This window comes from Protopterus annectens, chromosome 1.part0 (assembly GCF_019279795.1).
Source record: "Protopterus annectens isolate FY-2018-M chromosome 1.part0, PAN1.0, whole genome shotgun sequence".
Classification (NCBI taxonomy): Eukaryota; Metazoa; Chordata; order Ceratodontiformes; family Protopteridae; genus Protopterus; species Protopterus annectens.
Window position 1 is genome coordinate 1855255216 of NC_056725.1, and position 27517 is coordinate 1855282732.

The following is a 27517-nucleotide window of genomic DNA, read 5'->3' on the forward strand; positions in this document are numbered from 1 at the left end:
TTTGGTGAAACACCCACTCACTAGCAGGTGTTACCAGTGCTGCAGGTCTACCAGGCTCCCATTCCAGAATATAAGTGAGCTGGCACTGCCATCTAAGCTGGCTAGCTCTACAGATGCCTGTGCCACTAATTAAACACACAGAAAAGTGATTACATTTGCCTCGGGAATTACCCTGTGACTTTTAAAAATATCCTCAAATCTTGTCACTAGATGCATCTGCTATAAAATGGTTCCAATCCTATCTAGAAAACAGACAACAGGCCGTGCTTTGGCATAATATTCTATCAACCAATCTACCCATTAACATAGGGGTCCCCCAAGGGTCCATATTAGGACCCCTCCTATTTTCTATATTTATCAGTGACCTTCACCTAGCAATCCCCCAAGCTACATGCATACAATATGCAGATGATTTGTCACTTATATGTTCAGCCACATCCATATCTGAGCTTTACTCCCTCACCCAAAAGGTCTTTAACACAGTTGAACTATGGTTTACTCAATGCTGTCTCCTACTAAACCCCCAAAAAACTAAACTCCTCTTTTTCACTCCTACTACTAAGTCCACCCCAATAAACCTCACAGTAACATCCAATAACAGCACTCTTATATCCCCAGGCTCAACTACCAAACTACTTGGTGTCACCATAGATAACAACCTTAACTTTGACACCCATATTAATAATACATTAAAATCTGTTAACAGAAAACTGGGCTCTCTCTACAGAATCAAACCCTTTCTCTCTCCTGCAGCAAGAATAACTATTTCTCATTCTCACCTAATTTCTACTCTCATCTATGCCTCACCCATATACACTAACCTCTCTAAAATCAACCTTAATAAAATGGAAAGTGCCTACAATAGCATAGCCAGATTTGCCACAGGAAACCCTTTCAGAACCCACCACTGTATTAACCTAAAGCAACTAGGATGGCTTGAATTATAAAATCAGCTTAAATTCCACCAACTTACCATTGCCCACAAAACCCTTTACCATCCTACTAATACCCCTATACCATCTACCCTCATTGTCCCCTACAACAATCTTAAGACCTTACGTTCGTCACAAAGACTGCTGATAAATATTTGTAAATCTAACAACAGGGCTGGAGACTCTCTTTACTGTAATACTGCTGGAAAATCCTGGAACCTTCTTTCTACTGAACTTTCCTCTGTTCCCTCAATATCACTCTTCAAAAACAAACTGAAACTTTTTCTCAGAACACACTGGTTATGCCCTTGTACTAAACCTGACTGATCTATTACCTTTCTTCCTTGGATCTGCCTACTCTCCTCTTTTCTATATTCTTGTTCCTTTTCTTAGTAACAACAAACATTTCTTTCTAGATCTTTTCTTATTTATCTCCTCATAACTTCTTTAATTAAACCTGTTTTTAACACATTTTCTGAATATTGCAGCTCATACTTTTGTTGTCCTTCTTTATGCCAACCCGCTTACTAATAACTTATCTAACTCAGCTGCTATCCTTTACATGTTATATTGCAACTACATCTGTATTTTGTTAAGTGTTTTACTTAGAATCACACTAAGAACAAACAACCACTGAGATTATTCCTGGTCTTTCTTTCTAGCAATGTTAAACATGAAATGAATCTTGTATATGTTATTATATTTGTGCTTCCTCGGAGCTTATCTCCCTGGAACTCTGAGATTATTCCTGGTCTTTTTTTCTAGAAATGTTTAACATGAAATTAATCTTGTATATGTAATTATATTTTTGTGCTTCCTTGGAGCTTATTTCCCTGGAACTCTGAGATTATTCCTGGTCTTTTTTTCTATCAATGTTTAACAAGGAATTAATCTTTGTATATGTGATTATATTTTTGTGCTTCCTCGGAGCTTATCTCCCCGGGCCTCTACTGAAAATGGGCATGTATCAAGTTAGACTAGCCCGGTCAACAAATGTAAAATAAATAAATAAAAATAAATTTTACTGTACAAGTGTTCTTATGGGCAAATTTTCTACCACAATTTCTATACATGTGTTGTTCAGTGGATTTTTATATTGCTGCTGTTTTAGAAGCTGTGTATATTTTAAATGGTATGTTATTACAGATTTTGCTCAGAACATGCATTCTATGTACCTATCTTTGCCCTGTTTCCTTGGCCTCCTTCCTGATAGGCCTGGGGTCCTTCCATGCTGCTTAATAAATTGTTTTATAGGTGCACAAGTTCATTGGTAAGTAATAAGCTAACTGCTGAAAACAGCTCATATTGTGATTTTTTCTGACTGGATTTGGGACAAGTTTCACACCATGATTACTCCTAGTTGGTATTGCTGAGATTGTGTTGGACATGGTACAGCTTTAATTCATGTCCTACCATGTTTGCTACAGTGGATTAGTAGTTCCTTTTATCATTTAGGTTATTCTTTCCTCACTCATTAGGGAGTCTTTCTATTTCTAGTAAAGGAGATTTTGGACATACTTTTTCATTACTCTGGTTAGTTTTGTTGCAGTACTGCTGAATTATGATTTTGTGTTTACATGGTTTGACTAGTTCTCCACTTCTATCCACCCCTCTCCTTTTTTTTCCAATATCTCTTTATTTCAGTTTTCTTTTTTTACAAATAATAACAACAATACAATAACTCAAAAACACAAAACAATACAAATACATATGTAAAGAAAACAGACAACAATCTCTTTCCAAGAAAATTATATATATATATATATATATATATATATATATATATATATACACACAATATATACACTAGAAGTCACTACATCGTCAAGTAGAGTATGAAAATTCTTATGTTCATTTGGTCTCATAAGAGATAGTGGAATGGGGATAGTCTATATAGAAAGTAAAGATAGAAATTCAACCATTTATTGTATGGTTAGGGAAAATATCTAGATACACATATACTAAGAGAAGGGGGAAGATGCAAGAAAACTGGTTATACTACATTCAATTCTTATTAAAAGGCTAGCTTTTCATGTCAATTTGTGGGTGAATTTTATTTGTCAAGAATTATATTTAGTAAGTAACCCCAATATTTTTGGTAATAGTGTTTGTTTTTTTGTTTTTGAATAAACTAATTTGTGAGATGAGATATATTTGATAGCAAGATTGCTAAAATTTTCCCATGTAATTGGTGACATGACATTTCAATTCTTTGTAATAAAGAATTTAATAAGGGCACACATCGTAATAAAGACATGTTTTAATATTTTGGAAGTTGATTGATGTTAATGTGCAATATAGCTGTCTCCCATGTAAGGGTTGATTTTTCATATCCCATCTTTTCTAATTGTACTCTCAAGGAACACCATAACTTGTGCATCTTAGTACAGTTCCACATTACATGTAAAATATCAGCTGTTTGATCCGGACAATGGGGACATATAGGCAAAAAGTTAGGATTGAATTTATATAATTTAGATAAGGTATAATATAGATTGTTATTTACCATAATTTGTGTATATAACAGCTTCTTGAAAGGAATGAATTTGATTGTATTTTCAATGGCTAGTTTCTTATTTTCTTCAGTCAGTGATTGATTTTTCATTTGTCAATAGTTTGAAAATAATAAAGAATTCTGATGTTTTGCACCCATTACAATTTTATAAGTCCTAGAAATTGTTTTCCCTTTAATCACAAGATTTTCAAGTATTAATTTAACTAAATTTATGTTCTGTAAGTCAGTGTGTATTTGTGAGAATTTAGCATTTATAAGATGGTGAAGTTGGTTAAGGATAATACTATATTTCTTAGGAAGTTTGAGTTCAAGTCTCATTTGCCCCATGTTAGAGTCTTTCCATTGGTATATATCCCATATTGTGTAGACTTTTATCATGGTGTAGTTTGTTAGATTTATGGGTTTATTATTTATTAGTAGATTAGGATTTAGGTGTAATGGTTGTATAAGGGCAAAAGTGTCAGCTAATTGCAATGATTTAAATAGTTTCTGTGTTGCAAGAATCATGTTTTTAATTACTGGGTGTAGATTCTTCATGTATATGCTAGCCTGGTTTAAATTCAGGAATGGTAGGGATTTGATATTATAGCCAAGGGATTTCAACTGTTCATACCAGATTTTGGTCCACTGGGGTGTCCAAGTATTTATATATGAGTCATAGTTTATTATTTGAATTAGTCTGTAGACAGTAATTATACTATAGTAAAGCTTAAAATCAGGCAACCCCAATCCCCCATTATATTTGATGAGTACAAGTTTTCCATATTTAATTCTGGTAGATTTGGAATACCATAAGAATCTTGATATAGCTTTTTCCATGGCAAGGAAGAAGTTTTGGGGAATATTTGAAAAAGTAGCATTTAATTGAAAAAGTATTCTTGGTAGAAAATTCATATTGACAACACTAGCTTTTGACAGTAGAGACATATTGATGTTCTTCCGTCAACCAATATCGTTTTGAATACTAGTCCATGTACTTAGTAGGTTATTGTTTATAATATCTTTGAAGTCCGAAGTAAATAGTATTCCTAGATATTTTATCTGATAGTTTATTTTGATCTCACTCATTGGAAAGTACAATTCTTTATGACCCATAGGATTGAGGGGAAATATGTGTGACTTGTTTAAATTTAAGTTATAGTTTGAAACTACAGAGAACTCATCAAAAGCTTTAAGTATTTTTGGGAGGACATTAGTGGGGAGTTGGAAGTATATATTTAAGTCATCGGCAAAGGCTGAATATATAAGATTTGTATTGTGGATTCTAGGAATATGATGAAAGGTTTTTTGTGAAATAGAAGGAGGGACTCTAGACAAAGATTAAATAGGTATGGCGAAAGAGGACATCCTTGTCTTGTACCATTGGTAAGAGTATAGGGTTAGTTATAAGTTTGTTTACCCGTATGGTGGTAGAAGCTTACTGATACAGAACCTGGATCATTTTAATGAATTCTTGAGAAAACCATATAAATGCAGTATATTAAAAAGAAAGTGTAAGTTTACTCTATCAAAAACTTTGGTTGCATATACTGTAAGGGCATATCTGGGGCATTTATCACTATTAAGTAGTCTTACAATGGTATCTAAGAGGAGGGTGTTGTCACTTGTTTGTCTGTTTGTCATAAAGCCCATTTGTTGTTGGGAAATAATAGGGGGGAGTATATTCTTAAGTCTATTTGCAATAACATGGGCTAAAATCTTAAGATCAGTGTTTATGAGGACTATTAGTCTATAATTTGCTGGATCTGTTGGGTCAGAATGCGGTTTAGGAATCAACACTGTCTTGGAGTTATTTAAGTATTTGTCTGTTATACCATATTGTATTATATAATTGAAAACTTTTAATAACAGTTTGGAAATAGGTTCCATGAATAACTTATAAAAATCAGATGTGTATCCATCAAGCCCAGGGGATTTACCTAGTTTTAGTTTGTTTATTGCAGCTTTTATCTCTTTTAATTGTAATGGTGATTTTAAGAGTTTCCTTTGATCGTCTGTAATTTGTGGAAAGTGTATATTATGTATAAAATCCTCAAATCTGTCTGTAGATGGTGATAAGGGTATATTGTATAATTTCTTATAAATATCTTCAAAAGTGTCCACTATATCTTGGTCTTTATATTTCATCTGTCCTTCATATTTTATTTCTTTGATCCTAGGAGGTCCACTTTTTATGTTAATTAGTTTAGCTAGGAATTTTGATGGTGTTTTAGCCCATTCTGAATATTGATATATTGACCTTAATTCTAAGAAGGAGATATTTTCTAAATAGTGTTTGTGTAATTGTTTTTGCCGATCAATTATTTTTCCTCAAGTTCTTTAGAATATGTTTCCTGAAGTTCTAGTTTAGCAGTGTTTATCTGATACTTTAATTCATTCTTAAGATTGTTATATTTTTTTGAGGCATGCAGATTTTTGAATCCACCCCTCTCCTTTTGTCTTCTCTCCTCTCACTTGCCACATACTTTGGTATAATTACATTAATCTAAGCTCAGCACTGTTTGTTCCAGTGTCTTGACTGGTCTACATGCTGAATACAAGAGTTGCTTGAAATGACTTTTAAAGAGGTGTTTGGTAATCACCAGATCACTGGGAATATTTCTGCAGCCACAGTATATAAAGTTAACTTATACTTGTGAGATGCCTTTCTGAAAATCCACAAACATTTAACCAAAAATCAGCATAGACCCTAGATCGGACAAAGCACCCTGATGGTGTTTTGGACATTAAGTGATAACATTCAGAAGATCAGAGATAAAGGGAAATTATCAGAAGCAGTATTTACTGCTCTCATCAAATTATTCAGTGTAGTTGACCATCACATCATGAATGTCTACTTTCTTGTCACTGGAGTAAATCCGAAAAGACAGCAGTGGCTACAAGACTTCTTATCAAACTGTACCTTTACCATACGTGTAATCAATACCAACCCTATCCCTTCCTGTCTACACAAAGGAGTACCCCAGGGATCCATCATACCCTTGCTTCTCTTCTCACTGTACATAAGCAAACTTCCATAAAAATGGCTCCCTATTGAAATGACTGTACTCATAATGCAGAGTTCTGCAACTACAAAAAAAAAAAAGAAAAAGAAAACTACAAATACAGGAAGAGAATGAATGAACATTGAACATTTTTCTTCTTCTTTAAACTTGCTTTAGTGAGGGGGGGGCAAGTTCCCTGCAAAGCCCAATGTTGGGTAAGCTCTCCCTGACACCACCTGAACATTTATATAACAACTCAGAGATTGCCATATCTTGAAGAAAGGGGAATATTCTGAGAAATTAAAATCTCTAATTTAATATATATTGTCTGGATTTTTGGTCATTCAGTCTCTATATTCCGAGACTTAGAATTCTGAATCCCTCCATTTCAAACATTTACCCAAATAAGCTCCCTCATCTTCCCATTCTATTGTACATTGACAACATAGTTTCCTGCAGATCAGCTAAATCTCAAGATGAATTAAAGTGTCAACTAGTAGATGAAATGTCATGCTTAGCAAACTGACTTACTTCAATAAAACTTATCCTTGGCTTTTCAAGACCCAAAGTAAATGCAATTTGGAATAGCCCAAAAGCTTGCCAATACATCATTCACCTGGATTATTCTTGACAATACACCCCCAACTCAGGAAAATTACTACAACATTTAAATACCTTAGTATATGGCTAAATCAAAGAATTACATTTCAGCATCATATTCAGCCAACTAGGTTTATGATCCAACAGCTGCTGTTTTCCTGTTTTCACCAACAATTAGATCAGCCATTGGATAAGGGATTCTGCAACCTCATTTACAATTCAGGCTTGCTATCATTGTCTCCAAACTAACATATATTCATAGCTAACAACCTCAAATAGAAACTACAACTTCATTGTCTTAACCACTAGAAATGTATTCCGGTGTTCTGCTTTCAAAAAAAGCTAACTGGCTGCCAAGTCAACAAAAACAGACCTGCTGTTTGGTTGTCTACTGTACAAACTCCAAACTCCAACTCCTTTCTTGTTGTAATAGGAAAACTTTCTGTCAGAGAAAGATGATACTCACTAAACATCTTCAAAGTGATACATCCCCTGAAATCCCCCAGACTTGAAAGAGCTGCTCAAAACATAGCTTCTTAGTAGTTGGGCTGAGAACCTGGACAGCCGTTAGGTGTAACATAGATTTAAACTCCTTTGCCAGATACAGAAATATATTTAAAAAAATTGCAAAACAAAACACAGACACATACAAATATTTTAGCCAGCCAGCGATATCATTATAGAAAACAATATAAAAACTACATAAGAAAGCATTAGCTCCTACACTGTGATCAGTGCATGCAGCACACTTGTATCTCCTCTTAATCTGTAGAATTCTTACCTTGTAATTAACTGTACATAAATATTTCTAACTCCTAACATAAATATCCTAACAACTCATGCTATTACAGCCTCATTTTTTTCTCCTTTTATCATCTTTGGTTTCTCTACTACTTGCCTCCTGATTTAGCCTCCTGAACCCCTCTTTTCCTGATAGACTCACGCTATATTCCTTTTGTATTCTCGATTTAAGCAAGCTACTGCTCTGTATCTATTGTACATGGTATAACGTTCTTCTTCACTTTAATACTTTAACATTCAATATTCCTTTTCTGTACAAACACCATATACCCCAAACTAAGCTCTGTTTTCAAACCTTATTCACTATAAATAACCATATATGACCTTGGAATTTGTGTTTTACTTCTGTTTACAATGTTTTTGTTTTTCTACTCAACAGGTAGACATATAGTAGGTATACATAGATCAGTGCTCTACCCTAGTTAATAATGTAAATGAATGTCCCACCAGTAGGGCAAAGGTGGTGCACTGTATACATATTCATAAAAGCAGTGGTCAGGGCTGGTGTTGAGAAAGTATTGAGACTTGTTGAGATGTTGTTTGACTTCCTTATAGCACTGAACACACTACAGTACTACCTCCTACTGTATACAGACCTTGGATGTCTTGTTATGTTCATTAAAAAATCACTCTGACCTCTTCATCTTTTCTGACCCTCTTTTAGAAATATTTTATTATTTGTATTATGTGCGTCTTTACAGTGGCAGACTTTTCCTGTATTACCACTGGACAGTAACAAATAACTGTTCGGAACATGTGATGCTAAGAATGATTTCCTCACCAGTCCAATGAAAATATTATAACCTTCACTCTTTCGGGTAAAGATTAACTGTTACAAGTCTGTCACATATTTAACCTACTTTGTGAGTTTATTTTGATTTCATTCGTCATCATTTACCTTTCTGACTTATTCATCAGCAGTATGTGATATGCCCCAGTATAGTCACCTTTTGTTTCTTCTCCCCAGCCTTGTTTGCCAAAATACATGAGCAGCTCGTTAGATGTGAGTCCTCAACAAGTGAACTTAGGCTGCATAATGTCCCAGATCATTCATGTGAAAAACGTTTACTAGTTTTTGTTCACTTGTTTAATATTCCTGCATCTTTCTAGATATGAAACTGTCTTTTATTTACAAATGTATTCCTCCATTTGCATGGCACTTTTGTGAACTAGTTATTTTGTATTTCTGTCACTTTACAGTACAATGAAATTCCTTTTTATTCAGAATTCCTGAAATGCCATTATGATGTCATGACTTGTTTTATACAGACTTCCACTTATAAAGGCTTAGTATTTATAAGTTTTAGCATTTACAAAAAATAAAATGTTGTCAGTTTTGTTTGCTTACTTTAAAAAAAATTAACAATTACAGCCTTACAAAAGCAAGTGGACAGTCCATGATGAATCATTCACTATGATTCAAAAGACACTTTTTAGGAAGGAATGTACTGCCAGAAATGATTGTATATTCATGCAGCAATGCCTTTTACACATGCAACATCACAAAGTTTAACTCCCTTTAGAGGAGCAAGAGAGAGAGAGAGAGAGAGAGAGAGAGAGAGAGATAAATGAAAGAAAATGCAGGCATGAGTCTACTCAAACTTATCAGAGGTGAGATGTCAGAGACAGAGATAAAGAGACAGAATGAGAGAGAAAGAGAGAGAGATGGGGAAAGAATGAGAGAGAAAGAGGCAAATAAAATGCCAGTTTACACAGAAAGGAAGGTAGCTAGGGGTCATATTCAAGCCATGAGGAAACAAAGCATTAATGGTGATTTAAATAAGATCTTCAAGCTTACAGCTTAGCACTTGCATCATTAATTTAAATCACTTTCAACCATTTTTATTTAGTATCCTGCATAGTTTACTCAAAATAATGTCAAGTGCATTCTTGTAAGCTAAAAAAAAAAAAAAAAACTATATGACACATGTTTGACCAGGTATTACTTACAACTAAGTAGTGTGATAACATTTTAGCTATCCATTCTGGGGAATGTTCAGTTTCTGAGTTACTGTGTAAAACATGGTCATACAAAAAATTATGATTATTTATTTTTTATATTTAAGGATACTTACCATTTTCTGTAATGTGGGGAATTAGTATCACTGAAGGCGGAGACCATCCAACAGAGGTCCTTGCTTTTACTTCAATTCTGCACTGTTCATTAGAAATAAATACAGTAATGTTTGTTGTGTTGGCAGGAATATACTTAACTGTAGAGTCAGACTTCCCAACTTGTGATGTTGTCCATCTTATACTATAGTGGTCAATGCGGCCATTAGCAACTGAATCTGGTAAGGTCTGAAAATCAAATATATTATAATGCAACTGTGACTCAATTAGAGAAATCAAACATATAAATAATTAAAAAATCAAAGCATTTAATATACAGTATATATCGTAAAAATAACAACATGAATGTTTTCTTAATCTTTAAGTACTAATGCTCATTTCCCTCATAAGTCTTTCATTACTCCATATTTCTCTCTATTTCTTCTCAGCAGCCCAGCATTGCAACCCACCATGCTCCTCCGAATATTGTAGTTCAGATAATCAGGGTACTGTGGAGTAAGAAAGTCATGAGCATCATGGTGCATGGTTGTGACAAAATGGCTGATAGCCAAATGCTTAACAGGGGATGTCCACTGACAGCTCAAGCACTATCTTGACAGAACGAAATGTTTTATATCTTTGGATCCATTGCTCTTTTCTTGCGAAGGTAAGAAGAAGGGACAACCTGTGTAAAAACAAACTATCTCCAAATGGTTTTCGAAGGCTATTACTATTTGTTATGCTTGGCTCATCTATGAATTTTTGGAAAGGGTTGGATTCTAGAAGTATTCCAGATGTTGCAGCTTGGTCCTCTTTACATACTTTTACAAAGTATTATAACCTTGATTCCTTCTCTAAGTCTAAATCAGGCTTTGCAAAGACCATCTTCCAGGAACTCCTGGACTCTTCTCCTTCCACCTCCCAAAGGTAATAAGTTGGGGTAATCTATCCATATAGCTAAGGCTACTGCAGCAGTGATCAATATGATGAACATTGTACAGCTTTGTAAGTAAACTTGCCATAACAGTAGATGTTCAAATGATCACTGCTGCAATAGCTGTACCCTCCCTCCATTCCCTTTATTTACTTATTTATGGATTTATGTATATGTATGTATGTATGTATGTATGTATGTATGTATGTATGTATGTATGTATGTATGTATGTATGTATGTGTGTATGTATGTATGTATGTATGTATGTATGTATGTATGTATGTATGTATGTATGTATGTATGTATGTATGTGTGTATATATGTATGTATGTGTGTATCTATTTATTTATTTATTTGTGTGTTATTTATGCCAGGGTGTGGTTATTTCTTTTTGTTCTTCCTAGCATTGTCCTTTCAGGGGCCAGCATCTCTTTGTTGACAGAAAGGCTCTGAAGGTCTTTGCACCCAAACTTGTCTTTTACTTAACTCAGCTCAAGCTGCATGACAATCTGGGCACGTGGAAGGTGTCCTGAAGATTTGGATGCTGGCTGCCTGTTTTATCCTTGGCAGGATATAGCCCATATGGCTAAGGCTACTGCATCAGTGATCAATGTGACGAACATACTGACACTCTGAGATGACAGATATGAAGTTCTGTAGTTAGAACAGATGAGTAATATCACATCCTTTGCCTGTGTAAGCCAATATGAAGGACGCAATTTAAACCAAGAGACACAAGAGAAAGAGGTCAAATAGATTCACATGACTTGCATGGGAACTATTCTGCACACTCAAATTAAATAGAGAGTACATAAAATGGTGACTTGGGAGAGCAGAGAATAGTGAAAATAAAGCAATGCAGAGCTGTGAATGAGCCAACTAGGATCAAGATTTGTGCTCGATGCCTATATTACAAGTCAGCTAAAAACTATCTGCTCATGATTAACAGCCTTAGTTCTAAAGAATAAGATATCTGGAGAGATGTAAATGACTTTTTCAGCCATATGAACAGTACAGGAAACTGTGGTAGAACTAAAGTGTCCCATACTCATACTGCTCTGTCCGTAATTATCATAGTAAACAAAAAGATATTGCCTCTTCTATAATTAGGTCTACCTGGCATCATTTTTGTTTCTTTTTATTTATTTAAGATTTGGTGAACTAGGTATGTGGTTTTGCCTAGGGAATCCTTTTAGCCACCGCTCAGGGTTAAACACATTAAGTTGTAGTATATGCAGAATTAAAGTATATTTAAAAAAGTTTAAGACATGCAAGTATATAAAGGATTGTCTTAAAATCACAAAAGAGAAACAAGTAATTATCTCACTGTCCCTCGGTGTGGGCAAGATCTTTACCATGAATACCCCAAGTGACTTACTGCACTTTTAACATGGACATCTGTATTTTTTGCTTGTTTGTTTTTCGTAGTTTGAATGTTTTATTGATTAATCTCTATATGATAATTATATATTTTGTAGTATATTTTAATGTGAAATAGTTATTTCTCCTAATTTAAACAAATTCTTATGCATGGTTATAACTGTTAAATACAGAGAATTTCAGCATGAAATTTTCAGGACAGTCATTTATGGACCCTTTTGTCAAACCTTTGCATGCTGTTGTGAATTTCCATTTGTAAATACAACTTTTCCATTTTTCTAATTGTGTTTTCAATATCTAAGCTACTGAACCCTAACTTAAACTCCTCTACTACTAACATCTCCAACTTTTATGAACCTGCTCCTAATACTATCTCCCCAAATACCTTCTCCCTCAAACCTGTACCTACTAGCTACATCAAAACTCTACTCTCTAAATTAAAACCATGCTCAGCGTCAGCTGACAATATTCCTTCCACTTTTCTTCTACTAGCAGCTGACTCTCTTGCTCTCCCCATATCTATCCTAATTAATCGCTCTATCTCTGAAGCTAAAGTCCCTTCCATCTGGAAACAATGCTACACTCTACCTATACACAAAGGAGGTAACTCCTCTGATACCTCCAACTTTAGACCTGTTGCTATCCTCTCCCCTCTCTCTAAAGTACTAGAAAAATGTATTCATAAACAAGATATGCAGTATCTAATACAGGAAAATCTGCTTACACCCACTCAACACAGCATCAGACCCAAACATAACACCACTACAGCTCTATTATCCTTCCTCAACACTGTCTCTATAGTCATGGATGACCATAAACTTATTTCGTGCCTTTTCTTGAACCTCTCAAAAGCGTTCAACACTATCTCACACTCTCTTCTGCTGCACAAACTGCATAACCTCAACTTCTCCTCTGATACTGTTGAATGGTTCTCTAGCTACCTCACTGATAGATCTCAATCAATGAGATGGCACTCTGCACTCTCACATCCCCTCCCTGTCAAAATGGGTGTACCTCAAGGGTCTATCCTAGGGCCTTTACGTTTTAATATCTTTACTAATCAGCTCTAATCAGCTCTGTACCTTCTGTCCTCAAGTTATCGTTAGTGCAATATGGAGATGACTCTACAGTCATCACCACAGTCAACTCTCCCTCTAAGATCTTCTCAGCTACTCAGGCATCTTTTAACTTAGTCAAAACATGGCTCTCCAACAACCAGCTCATCCTTAACCCTAAAAAACAAAGCTGTTACTCTTCCTACCTAAAAAGTTCAACAATATTAAACCCTCCTTCTCCATACAGTCACTTAATAACACTCCCATTCAGGCAGAATCCAGCACTAATCTCTTAGGTGTAACCATCGACGATCAGCTTAAATTTGACTTGCATGTTAATAACTGTATCAAAAAGACTCTTTCAAAACTAGGGCTCTTTTGCCGTTACCTCTGAAGACAAGATTACTCTCTCTCTTACCTACCTTCTACCCAGTCTAATGTACCACTCTCAAATTCTCACAAATCTTAACTCAACACTCCTGACCAAACTCGGATCTACCTACAACAAGGTAGCTAGATTTGCTGCCCAACAAACCTACAAATCCCATCACTGTCTCTCTCTCTAAAACACATAAACTGGCTTGAATTACCCCACCAGCTTCTTTTCTCTTAGTTCCAGATCATCCATTCTATCCTATACCAGTCTTCCTACTGCCCTGCACTATCCCCTCTCATCTCCCATTATTCTCCCTACAGACCTCTCCGAAGCTCTAACCAAGACCTACTACAAATCTACAAACCCAAGGCTAAATTTGGATGCAGCATGTACAGCTATCACCCCACTATTGCCTGGAATAGGCTCCCACTAGAAATCAGGACCCTTACACATCCTAAACAATTTAAGATAGCCACCAAAGAGCACTTTAAAAGTCACTGGTCCTGCCACTGCACTCTCCCTCCTTAAACATCCCCTACTTCTCATACCTTAATCTACTTTCTGCCCTTAACTCACTCTTCTCACTGGCTCTCTCTAATCTTCCTTGACTACTCTTTCTACTGTCTTCTAAAATCTATTAAGCAAATTGCCTCAGAGAAACATTCTATTGTAACTGTCTTGCCTTCATGCAACTACCTTATGACAAAACTGGGTTTTTGTAACCACTTACCCCAAAAACTATACTCATCTTAATGACATATTTCTTTTTATACATCTTGTAAATAGTTTTGCTATACTTCTGATTATTGACACTGTATAACGTTATATTGCTACTTAATGCCTTATAATAATCCTGTAACATTGCTGTTTAATGCTAATTTATAATGAAAATTGTAAAATATGTTGGAGCTTTTCTCCCCAGGCCTCCGCTGAAAAAGGGCTATTCAGCTCAGTCGGACAATCCTGGTCAACAAATGCAAAATAAATAAATAAATAAATAATAAATAAATACATTTTAGCTTGAGTTACACAAATTTAAGGTCACAGTTCAGGAAGTGGTGATTAATAGGCACTATGTTAAAAATATGAATGTAAACTTCAGCAGAGTTTTTGGCATTTACTGAAATAATGTTAGAAGTTCATTTTTCATGCTTCACTTGAAAGCCATTGTGCTTGCAGTTTCTGCGGTACAAGTTTTTAGTTATGGACTCTTGTCTTTTTTCTTTCTTTCTTTTTAAGATATTCTGCTTGTTGGGATAAATATTTGTGGAAGCTAACTGCAGAGTATTTTTCCATTGAAGGCCAGTTAGTGCTGGAAGAAAAATGTCTTGCAGTGCCCGGTTTTTTTTGCTGCCCATCCGGTGTGCCCAGTGGTTCCCTTTTCTTCTCCCAATCCACCCACTCTTTCCTCTCTTTCAGACTGAGAGCCTGGGACCTCCAGTCCAGGCAAGAGTCCTTCAGACTATCCGTTCCCTGATTGGAGGATCTAATCAGCTTAGTTTTTTTTTCTTAGAGAAGTGAAAGTTGGATGGTAAGGAGTGTTCCAGTTTACTGGACCATGTAGACTCTCCTCCCATCTCCATAGCAACCCCCATTCCCCATGACAAGTCACTAGAGTTCTGCCAGAGCTGCTGACCATGACGAGCATGAGTGTCTCTACCTGGATGCTGGGCCTAGCCCCTTAGCAGTGTATGCTTTGCAGACTCGAACTCTGTGGCTGCTACACCTAGTGCTCCATCAAGATTTCACCCAAGTGGTGAGCCAGAGCCATTTCCCTCAATCCAGGATGGCCAAGCTGACAAGGACTACACATTCTCACCATCCTCATCCCGCTCCCTCCAGTACCAAAGCTGTTAGTTGAATACAGATAATCTGCATTGTAGGCAGGGCTTCTTTCCTCTGCCCCAAGTGAGTGGTTCCCATGACATTATGAAGGCTGTGAGGGGGAAAGCATCTGTGACTGAATGTGAGGTCTAGCTGGTCTGCACAGTTTTATCCCATGAACAGAGCACATTTAATGAACAGGTAGCTAGTAATTTGATTTGTCAGTTTTTCTTAATAATTTTATAAGCAAATTTATTCTAACCAGTATAAGAAGAGAGAAAGAGAAACGTCAGAAAGCCGTTTAGTTTATTAAGAGTAGAAGGTGGTTTTAAATAGTCTATCACAGTACACTGATTAGTGGTACTCCTGATTAAGTGTTCACAGAATTACAAGTTATGACTCCGTTTAGTGTCAGGAGACAGGCTTAGAATTGTAAAACAAAGATGAGTCCTCATTAGAGCCATAGTTAGTCTATTTAGCACCCAGTGCTGGTCCCTGATCTATCACCAAGCCCCATCAGCTCTTAAGCTGAGGAATGAAAATAGGCTTGCAACCATGCATGAAGCACTGAAGTATTGAAGTGCACCTCTATACTGTCATTCAGAAATGTCAGCACAGAAATGATTGTAGGAACTGCACTTCCCGACCGACTGGCATCTTTCAGTCATGCCCCCAAAACCTTGCACCTGGGGTTGCTGCCCCCTTACTACACTTCCGGCCCTGACCAGTATAACACCAACAGTATTTCTAAGACCTGGAAGATTTCTCTTCAAACAAACTAACTACTGAAATATAATTGAACTTGAACTAGACAGGATTAAGGTCACAGAAGGTTAGCTTTGAAAGGTATATTGCCCTGCTGCCATAACTCAGTCATGTCTAAAACATGTGGCTGATGCAAGGTTAACCATGAATCAATCATATCACATTTATTAATGCTATAACCTCTACTAAGCAAACCAGACCTAACTGCATGTGCTTTGAGTGTTGCAGGTCCTGCAATGACTTCTATGTTGCTGTCAGCTAGGATTATGAGGAACGGGAAGGGATATGGGTATATATAGATGAATCATAAGTATTTAAGGAAAAGATGCAAGAAGGTAACAAGTCAGATAGCCATAGGGCAGCATTCCTTATTTAGAAATTATCTAAGCTTCATTGTAATGATTGATAAACCCAATACATGTACCCATTGCCCAACAGGCATTAGGAGATGTAGGAAAATAGGTAAAGTCACAACACTGCAGACATATCTGCAGAGGGGGTGTGTTCTCAAAATGATGCATAAGTAGGTATCTGGGATTACAGATTTTGCATGTTAAGAACTCTACACCAGAAGCCTTTTTTATAATGAATGTAATTGCTTGTAATAGTTGTTGGATTTTCATGTGTATGTTTGCAATAAAATACAGCCAGACTCCATCCCACTTTTTTATTCTGGCTGTGTTATAGTTATAACCCTGATTTAAACTGGAGGAATTGTGCTCACTTATGCTGGTTATAACATATGGCATTGCTGCAGAAAGCTCTATGTTTAGGATGACAGATGAAGGGATCCAAACAGAAAATATTGAGTATAAGTACAAATGTTATAAGATTCAAGTATATTGAGTGAGTCATGATTTCCATAATATACAGTGCACCACCAGTGGATGAATGTCTGAAGAAGGAGCATTCTGGGTTATTAGAAATCACAGAGGTTAAGTGACAGTCACTGACATTTTCTGGGTTCACAGTTCATGTAAATGCAAGTAGAGCAGCACTGAAAAACTAGGGAACCGAATAGGGCATGAAGCCCACTGCGCCATAAAAGATAGCATTCCCTTAATGTCTGGCACAACTTAATACAATGTATACATAAAGTAATTATCAAGAAGTTGTGCAGAACTTATTTTTGTTGAATATTACAGTGAATGATTAAGACTTATTAGTCTAAGAAAGTTAATAATTTGTATGCTGATTAACATAGATCATAGATAATAGGTTCACAAGTTCATAGATTTGGTGAACAAGCTTTAGGTTTGTTGGCCATCAAGGAGATTGACTTGATGTTCTAGATCCTACTTTGGAGCTTGCTGGTATCCAAGCAGCCATTCATTTCTTTCATGAAGCTATGAATTGACTGGCTGAGTTTAATTCAGATGAGAAGTTTATTCCATAGAAGTGGGAGTCCTTGAGATATGAAGTTGTCAATTTTTGTAGTATGGCTGTTGGTAGTTTTTACTGAGGCTGAGTATCATTGTGTGATTAGGTCACCAGATGGGTGCTCTAAGCAAAATATTTCATATGGTAAGGGGTCATATAATACTGTGTATGTCAGGTATAATTCCCTTCTGAGTAACTTGTAAGGGAGAGAGTTGTAGTCTTTGACTATAAGACAAGATTTGAAGCCCTTTTCATTCTGCTTTGAGGAATCTTTGTACCTTCTCTGATTACAAAATGGACTGAGAATAGGTTACAGAAAAAGGTAAAGTCTTCAATAATTGGTGTAATAAAACCTGTATGAAGGGGCACAATTACCTCTCTAGCATGGCTTTCAATTGCCCAGAGGATCAGGTGGGCAAATCCAAATGCTTTTTGTATAAAGCCGTTTTTGTTTTTGGCAAATGTTAGAATGCTGCATTATATTTGATGTTGAATGCAAGGCCATTTCTACTTCACCATTCATGTATAATGTTAAGTGCTGTTTGAGGGGAGGTGGTGTCAGCAGAGTTAGGGACAATGTTTCCAAGTTTACAGTTATTTACATATTTGTCAAACCTGATGCTGGAGTATTTTCTGATATCTGAGACAGGGATACCAAAAAGGAGTGGTGATAGGACAGATCCATGAGAGACTCTGATGACAGGATATAGTTAGCTTAGGAAGTCTCATATTTTTACCTGTTGTGTAAAACCAAGCCATGTAGCCAGTTGTGGATTCAAGTCATTATGCCTTCATTTACCATTAGATCCATGAGTTTATATGTGATTCTGCCTTATGGTATAATGCTTTAGTTAGACTGAGATAAGCTGTACTAGCCAAAGCCTTCATCCAGGGCTTTTATCACATTTTGAATATTTATGAGGTTAAGTATGCAAACTCTACCTTTGACAAAGTTGTACTGGATTTGATCATGGTGAAGTAGGTTTCTTGTCCCTGAATAAATTCTCTGATGATTCTATCACTTTGCACAATATGCATGTAAAGAAGATCTGTGTGGAATTATTGGGGGTTGTGGAATAGCTTCCCTTTTGGATTGGGTCAATAATAGCCAGCTTCCAGATATCAAGGATGAATACAAATATGACAATGTACCACATTATGCTATTGTTTCCATCATCCACATTATTAAAGTGTTTTGATATTCTAGTAGTAATATTACTGTTTGCACTGTCCTTTTAAGTTTACTTGTATTTTTATCAAGGACCTCACAGTATAAATTACAGTTCCATGATGTACAAGACAAGCATTATTTTTTTTGCATAGGTCATAAAACAATTCATAAATTTTGTTATACCTTCCACCATGTGTCTCTTGGATAGTGGTTCTAACAGTACACTAATCTCTTTGGATGATGGATATATAATCTTCTACTTAACCAGCTTTCTATATTTCTATCATTTTAGTAGGATATTAGATGACAGTATTGTTGAAAACTTGCCATAATGTCCTTAGCAATTGTAGAATAACTCAAAAGCTCTGAAGTAAGTCATCTTGTGTTTTTTGTTGAGCCACTTAGTACAGAATAATGCTAATCCCAATAGATTTACTGAAAAGGGCTGTATAGAACATCTTCTGTAAAGTAACATGAATACCCAGTGTACTTTGCAGCATCTTTATTATTATTAATGCTCGCCAGTAGTAGCATTGGAGATGGTGTGCTAAGTGAGTGAGACATGAAAAGAGATGTGACAGAATTACAGGTCCTTTCTTTTCGATACCTCTCAACCTCTGGCTCAAGAAATCTGGACAAAGCCAAAAATAATTAGGGAGGGAGACAAAGGGTCCAAAAATAGTGACAGATTTTAAAAATTGTCCTTTAAGCCTAGAAACATAATGAAATAATAAAAAGTTTGGTGATAATGGAGAATGGTGGGCTGAAATACTGTCTTTGCAATTGTGATTTAAAATGCTATGACAGCAGCCTACATGTGTACAGCTACACTTCTGCACTAACACTTCAACTGCCATGCAAAGACACTATTTCAGTCTAGTGTTCTCCAGTATCACCCAAGGCAGTTCCAAACCAGTCAGCTACAGAGCCTGGTCATAATGGAGAAGAGTGGACCACAGCAGTGATTTTGCTTAGCTCTCAGAATGTTATAGCAGTGGTGTAGCTTGACAATTGACACCATAACACTTTGACTGTTTACAAAAAGAGGACAGGCTGCATGATTCACTCCAGTTACCTCCATTTTCACCTTTTATCCTTTGAAAATACACGTCAATGCAAAACATAATCCTCTACCAACTATTTAAGTGAATTAGAGTAATATTTAAAAACTATCACACTCCCTGACACTTCTGTCATTCTCCAGTCACCGGCAATATTGAATTATGTAGATCAAGAAAATGTGTTTTGATTTTGTTTGTTTTATTTATTAATTTACATTTTCAGGTTGTGAGAGGCATACATTCACAGCATGTAATGCATCAGGCCTTGATTCTTTCAATGTGTTAGGTAAATGTATTTAAAAATGACATCTCAATCAAGCACGGTAACTTATCACTCTGACCTGCAGCCTCAGATTCTTACTCACCAGAAGTTTTAATTTCCAGGAAGACGGAGCTGTTGTTTAAGGAGATGGCTGTCAGCAATAACACAAGTTGAGAAATTTCATGCTGCTTTTCCCTAAAAGATTGCAAGTTACTATAGCAACTTACTGTACTTTGGAATCCTGTGAGATGTGTTTCTCAAACCATGCTGTGGTGTCCGATTAAGGGTGGTTACTATTGCCAAGAGAACACTAGACCTTGTGTAATCACTTCACCCATTATTCTGGATCTGTTATTGTTTTGTTAATTTAAACAACTTCTGGTTTGAGATAGTTACATTGCATTCAGCAACAAAGATAAGTGAAGATGTTTCATTTCTTGATTTGTTTTTATTTGTTTCAACAGTTTGTATCTACCTTAGTTAAAGTATTGAAGCCTCTCTCAGTAATTTCAGTAAATAGTTGCACTGCATTTTGCCTTTTAAGTGGAATAACTGTGGTAGTCAACCCTAGTTACTTTATTATGTGGTGAGTGTGTGTCAGGCTAGTTCAGATGTATCTGCATTAAAGCAGTTTTAGGCCAGCCAGTCAACTAAAAGAGCTAAATATCTAATAGTTTTCCCTCACCCACCATGTTCTAGTTGTGTTTTTAAACCCGGTGTATCTGCTGATGTTGTTGCCCATCCCTTATGATAATATAATTCTAAGTGGCCTTTGATATAATTGATTAATATTAAGTGTACTGATACTGCTTGCATTGTTTTTCTGTGAAATTAGTGAGTTTCTGTTATAATTAGTTTATTGTTTCCTTCCAGTGGCAAATTCTTCTGTGTAAGCTGTAGTAGCTGATTCATAGCATTTATAAGTGTTTGCTGTACCTGTTTCTGCCTGTTTTGTGAAAAAAAAGAAAAAAAAAGAAAAAAATATCTCTTGTTTTCCTGCTTTACTAGTTTAGTCCAGTTTCAGAGTTGCTGATTCCTGGGCTTTGGTTGTAGTTCCTGTGTACTGTTTCCTTGCCTTATTTGGGGGAAGGGAAGCTACCTTGCTTACCAGTGGGAGTGGGAAGCATTGAGCTGCCTTTTGTCCAGTTTTGTGAGGTTTCAGCCAGTAACTAGTAGTTTATTGGTCGTTTTGGGCCAGTTTCTAGCTTTTTCCAGCCCTGGTATAAAACTTTCAGCTTGTACCTACTCAGCACAGACTCCACGTGGCCAGCAGAGTAATCCAGGCTGCAGAGAGCTGAATAGCGACTTTTCTTGATACTAAGTATATTTTTGTTGCTTTCCACATCTAAATACCTAGCAACTGTATTTTGCCTGCCTTTCTGTTACATTGAAGCTGTTTTACTGCATTTAACTTAATATTGCACTTGGAATCCTTGTTTGTTACTATTTGACTGTATTTGTAGCAAATTCTTCTGTGTAAGCTGTAGTAGCTGATTCATAGCATTTATAAGTGTTTGCTGTACCTGTTTCTGCCTGTTTTGTGAAAAAAGAAAAAAAGAAAAATATCTCTTGTTTTTCCTGCTTTACTAGTTTAGTCCAGTTTCAGAGTTGCTGATTCCTGGGCTTTGGTTGTAGTTCCTGTGTACTGTTTCCTTGCCTTATTTGGGGAAGGAAGCTACCTTGCTTTCCTGCTTTACTAGTTTAGTCCAGTTTCAGAGTTGCTGATTCCTGGGCTTTGGTTGTAGTTCCTGTGTACTGTTTCCTTGCCTTATTTGGGGAAGGAAGCTACCTTGCTTACCAGTGGGAGTGGGAAGCATTGAGCTGCCTTTGTCCAGTTTTGTGAGGTTTCAGCCAGTAACTAGTAGTTTATTGGTCGTTTTGGGCCAGTTTCTAGCTTTTTCCAGCCCCTGGTATAAAACTGCCACTGTTGCACACTAGGGCAGTGCCGGTTAAGCAGGTTTAAACTATTTGGGCTACCTAAAGTCCACTCTTCAAATTTTCCCTTAAAACTACCTTCCTCGAACTATACTACTGATCAAATCAGCGTATCCTATAACTAAAAAGATCAACTCTACTTGACTCCAAGTAGACTATTCTCTATCTATTAAACCTAGCACTTGCTCCTACAGTACTTATTACCTTGATACGGCACTCTTGTCATAGATAGTACCCCAAAAAGGCAACCCCCCATTTCTCGGTCACCCACGTCCCCTGGAATCTTTTTTAAAGTTTTTCGTCTACCCTTCTAGCATGTCGAGGGATCAGTTGCTAGTGTCCCCTCCTGCTCAGCTGGTGAACCTGGGAATATTAAGGCAATGTTTCAATTGCCTCATGTACACAGACAACCCTTTCCTCCTCCCACAAAACACAAATACATGTGAGAGATGCAACTATACGGCCAAACTGGAGGCTGAGCTCTCTCAACATAGGACTGGCAAGACCAGTCAGGAGGAGAAGGTTACCACACACACTATAGACCCAGTCTCACATAGTACCATTACAACCTCAAATCATACACATAAACACACAAAGACATACTCGGAGGCTCTGATCAAAAATCTACCAAAACAGCAGAGGCCACCAAAGCAGACACCCAAACAACCACCACCTCAGAACACAACACCCGCAACACATAGACCTCACAGTCAGAGTGTCAAACAGTCACAGCCCTTAAGGCCAAACACAATGCCAGACACACTAGTCATTGGTGACTCCATAGTCAGACACACTGATGTCCCGCTCACCAGACTGAGTAAGGAGAAGGTCACAGTAAGCTGCCTGTCGGCGCTAGAATCCGCCACATAACGCAAGCACTCAGGTCTCTCAACAGCAGGTACAAATATGACTCAGTCATTGTCCACGCTGGTGTAAACGACCTGAGACGACCGATTGGACTACATGAAAGGAGACATTGAGGAGCTCTCTGATTATGTAGCCCAGGCAGGTATGACCCTGACCTTGAGCAGTATCCTACCTTCACCAAGAATGATGCCACAATACAGAGATAAGATGATCAGCTTTAACAATTGGCTTAAACACTGGTGTCATTCAAAGGGGATCCAGTATCTGTCTGCCTGGGATGACATGCTGGACAAGCCACGCTGCTTTGCAAGGGACGGCTTGCACCTGTCACCCTGGGATTCCGGATATTGGCAAAGGCTCTTGCCACCCCATAGTGCCTTTTTAGGCAAGGCTCAAATTCTAAACCTACCACCCTAGAACACAAAAAGGAAAAAACTAAGGGTAATGCTGCTCAATGCCAGAAGTCTAAATCTCAAAATGCACGACGAGGCCCTTCTCAGTATGGAGAACATCGATGTCTGTGCTGTGACAGAAACCTGGTTCAAGGCTCCTGAGAGCACCCCAGCTATCAGGTTTTACCTCATATCATGCTCCGCCCCAAAATCCGGACAATACCAAGAAAGGAGGGGTATCCATATTCATCAAGGACACCCACACCTCAAGACTGGTGGCAACGCACGATGCATCGGAGACCATCCAGGTGCAATTAACCATAGGCAAGACTGCTCTGCAAATTGTAGCATGTTACAGGCCACCCTCACAAACTCAGGAAACTCACATGGCCTTCCTGAAAACACTAGAGGGATAAATGTATCACCAAACACCATCATACTAGGTGACTTCAATTACCCTAATATAGACTGGGAACACTACTCAAGCCCAAACACCCTAGCCCAAAAGTTCCTGGAATTCATAAACTCAAATGCCATGGAACAACTAGTCACCATCCCCACAAGAGGAGATAACATACTTGATCTCATCATCACGAACATGGGAGCACAATGTTCAACACCGAAGTATACCTCTCACTGGTGAGATCAGATCACAAACTAATCTCGCTGGAGGTCCTCATCCCACCCCACCTGAAATAAAAAGACCACAGTAAAGAACTTCTCAAAAGCCGACTTCACACTTCTAAGACTAGTGTGGTCTCCTTTCAGGCCCCGAGCCGAAAACAATACTCAAGCCGCTGAATCACTTACAAACGCCTTCTACCAGCACCTGCAGGACTGCATGGATAAGGCAATCCCAAACAAAACAAAGACTCTTTGTACCAAAGGCAAGCGTCCAGTCTGGTGGACCCCAGCCATAAACAAACTCTACAACAAAAGGAGGAAGCTACTACAAGATAGAGCAAAATCCTTAAAAGGTAAGACACCCTTGATCACTATAAGTAAAAAACTAAGAGCTCTCATAAAATCATCCAAAGCAAATTTCGAGAGAAAAATAGCTAAAGACTCAAAAGACAATCATAAGGCCTTCTTTAGCTATGTTAGAAACCTAGGAGGAAACTCCCAGATATGCTCAGAACTAGTTCAAAATGATGTGAAGATTACTGATCCTACAGACATTGCCAACATACTGGCTGACAGGTTCAGTGCAAACTTCCCCCAAAAGGAGAGATATCTATACCAAATGAGTGCAGCCCCCAAACATCTCCAGAAGTGAGAACTGCTCTCTCAAAGCAAAACACAGCATCCATGGGAATGGTGTCCCCGGCTGTGTGCTCCACGAACTCAATGAGAATTAAACCCACAGCTAGGACAGCTGTTTAATCAAAGTCTTACCTCTGGATATGTACCCAGGGAGTGGCGCACTGCAACTGTGGTCCCACTTCACAAAGGCGGTGCCTCCACAGACCCTGGAAATTACCGCCCATTAGCTTGACAAGCCTTATCTGCTAAGCCATGGAGAGGATCATAATGGACCTCATAAATAAAGACATAGGAATTTGCAGACTTTGGATCCAACCCAGTTTGGCTTTGTCAAAGGCAGATCATGCCTTTTAAACTTGGTTGACTTTTGAAACAGTCACCAAAGCCATTGATGAGGAAAGGCAGTCCATACAGCCTACCTCGATCTGGCTAAGGCCTTCATACAATACCCCACTCGGGTATCATTGAAAAACTCATCAGCTTAAATGTTAACCCATACATCACAAGATGGGTTGCAAACTGGCTGAGTGACAGAACCCACAGGGTCAGAGTTGCTGGCGCCATGTCAGACTCAAAGCCTGTCACAAGTGGTGTCCCACAGGGCTCAGTCCTGGGCCCACTCTTGTTTGGCATCTACTTTTCGTACAAGCAAACACAGGAGGGTTATGGCTGACAAAGTTTGCAGATGACTGCAAACTGGGCGCCATAGTAGAAAACACATCTGACACAGATATCCTTCAGAAGGGTCTCACAGAAACGGATAACTGGTGCCAGAGCCACAGCCTAAAGTTAAATGCCAAAAAATGCATAGTCATACCCTTCGAAAAACAAGGTTACCCCTAGCTACCAAATAGGTGGCAATCCACTGAGCACAGAAGAAGTTATCAGGGACCTGGGGACCCAGGTTGATAGTAGTCTGTCATTCGACACCCATGTAGCTAAAGTAGTTAGGAAGTCCTTCTACATTGCCCACCTTATCATGAAGGGATTCTCATCTAGATCAAGGGAGGTCATAGTCTCCCTTTACTCATCACTCATCAGACCAATGATTGAGTACAATGCCCCATTCGGAATGTATCTGACCCGACACTTGCAGCAGCTGGAGAGGCCACAAAAGTTCCTCACCAAAAGGATAAAGGGTCTCAAAAATCTGTCCTATGCTGCCCGACTGAAAGAACTCCAGCTCTATTCATTAAACACCGCTTGCTCAGAGGTGACCTTTGCCTAACATACAAGGCCATGTCAAACCCAGATTTGATGAATATGCTTCACCTCAAAAATCTAGATCCATCAGAGCCACAAGGCGGAGACTTAAACCTCAACACGGCTATTAATAGGACGTGCTGGAGGGATAGATTCATCACCCAAAGACTCCTATGCTGTGGAACAAAATCCCGTACATGTGAGGCAGAGCACCTCGCTGGCCTTGTTCAAGAGAAATCTTGACCAATGGATGGGAGATCGCAGATATACCCCAGGAATTACCTCAGTGTCACTGCTCGACAGAGGCACAGCAAAATAATGGGTATAGTTCCCCATACTAAAGGGGTGGCGTAAGCCACAAAACAATGGGCTAGGCTTATAAATGCCCTCGGGCAGATAGCCTAGTATGAACCTATGAACCTATGAACTTATGAACATTTTTCATGTCTTTTGTGAGAGTTACTTGCCTCTTCTTCTTCTTTCGGCTTTTCCCGGTTAGGGTTCACCACAGCAGATCACCTGTCCACTCATGATTAGCAGTGGAGTTTTACAGTGTCAAGTTGCCAGCCCGGCGCCCAACCTTCCACAGAAGGCACACACACACACGCCCACACCTAGGACCAATTTTAGAGTGTCCAATCCACCTACAGAATGTCTTTGGGCTGTGGGAGAAAACTGGAGCACCTGGAGGAAACCCACGCAACCACAGGGAGGACATGCAGACTCCGCACAGAAGGCACCCCAGCCGAGCATTGAACTGGAGAGCCTCTTGCTGTGAGGCAGCAATGCTAACCACTGCACCACTGTGGCCACCCTTGTGGGAGTTACTTGCTACAATGACTAAATTCTAGTGTCTGGCTATTGGTTTGTGTGCTCTATTGATCTTTTTGTTGCTTATTTTTGGTGATTTAGTGCAATACTGCCTGTCATGTGACACTGTATATATGCCGGCATTTAGAGTCTTAAGTTTCTATATATAACCTGCTCCCTAAATTTTTATTGTACTTTAGATATTCAGCAGTTGTTTGAAGATGTTCTGGTTCATACTAGGTTACATGTTGCTGTTCAAGGATAGACTTTGTGTGCCTTAGACAAGAAGCATCTCCAGTAAATGAACTCCAAACTGATAGGCACAATGCCCCGTTCAGCCCACAATAGCAAGCACCTGCAATCATGCATTTGCAATTTTCAACTGTCTCTGTAGCCAGCTTTGTTGAAATGGGCATCCAGAGACAATGTAGAAATTATCTCATGTTTACTGACAACCACCTCTTACTGATACAGTACATGAGAAATGTAGTCATACAGTGTTATCGGAGGCAAAGATCTCTCACAAAGCCACGACAAATAAAAAGCAGGTTATCAGTCTGACAAAACCCAACACAAAACAAAGCACACACAGCTTAAACCAAACACACAGAGCCACATATGCTGAGGTTCTTAAAAATAACCTGCCTAAACTGCAAAGGCCTCCTTAATGTAACCTAAGAAACAAGTACCCTCAGCAACCTTTCAAACAGACATCACAACCGGCAACCACCATGAAACATGCATCTAAGAGTCACACTGACTCAGTTCATAAGCCCTTAAGGCAAACCTCACCTTCACATAATCCAGTATATTAGTCATAGGTAACTCCATAGAGAGACAGCCACTGATGCACCACTCATCTTGCTGTACAACGAGAGGGTCATGGTCACTTGTCTATCAGGTGCAAGGCTTCACCATGTCATGCAAACACTCAAGTCCTTGCACCACAAGTAC

General features: G+C 38.1%; 1 protein-coding gene across 2 annotated transcripts in view; it reads right to left on the bottom strand.

The window, feature by feature from the left end:
* Nucleotides 1-27517, bottom strand: part of OSMR (oncostatin M receptor) — a 1030877-nt gene that overhangs the window by 430337 nt on the left and 573023 nt on the right. For both annotated transcript variants that reach the window (XM_044069885.1, XR_006364564.1), the window contains exon 11: nucleotides 9908-10133. In XM_044069885.1, coding sequence (XP_043925820.1) covers nucleotides 9908-10133 — 226 coding nt within the window. The remainder of the gene's footprint in view (nucleotides 1-9907; nucleotides 10134-27517) is intronic.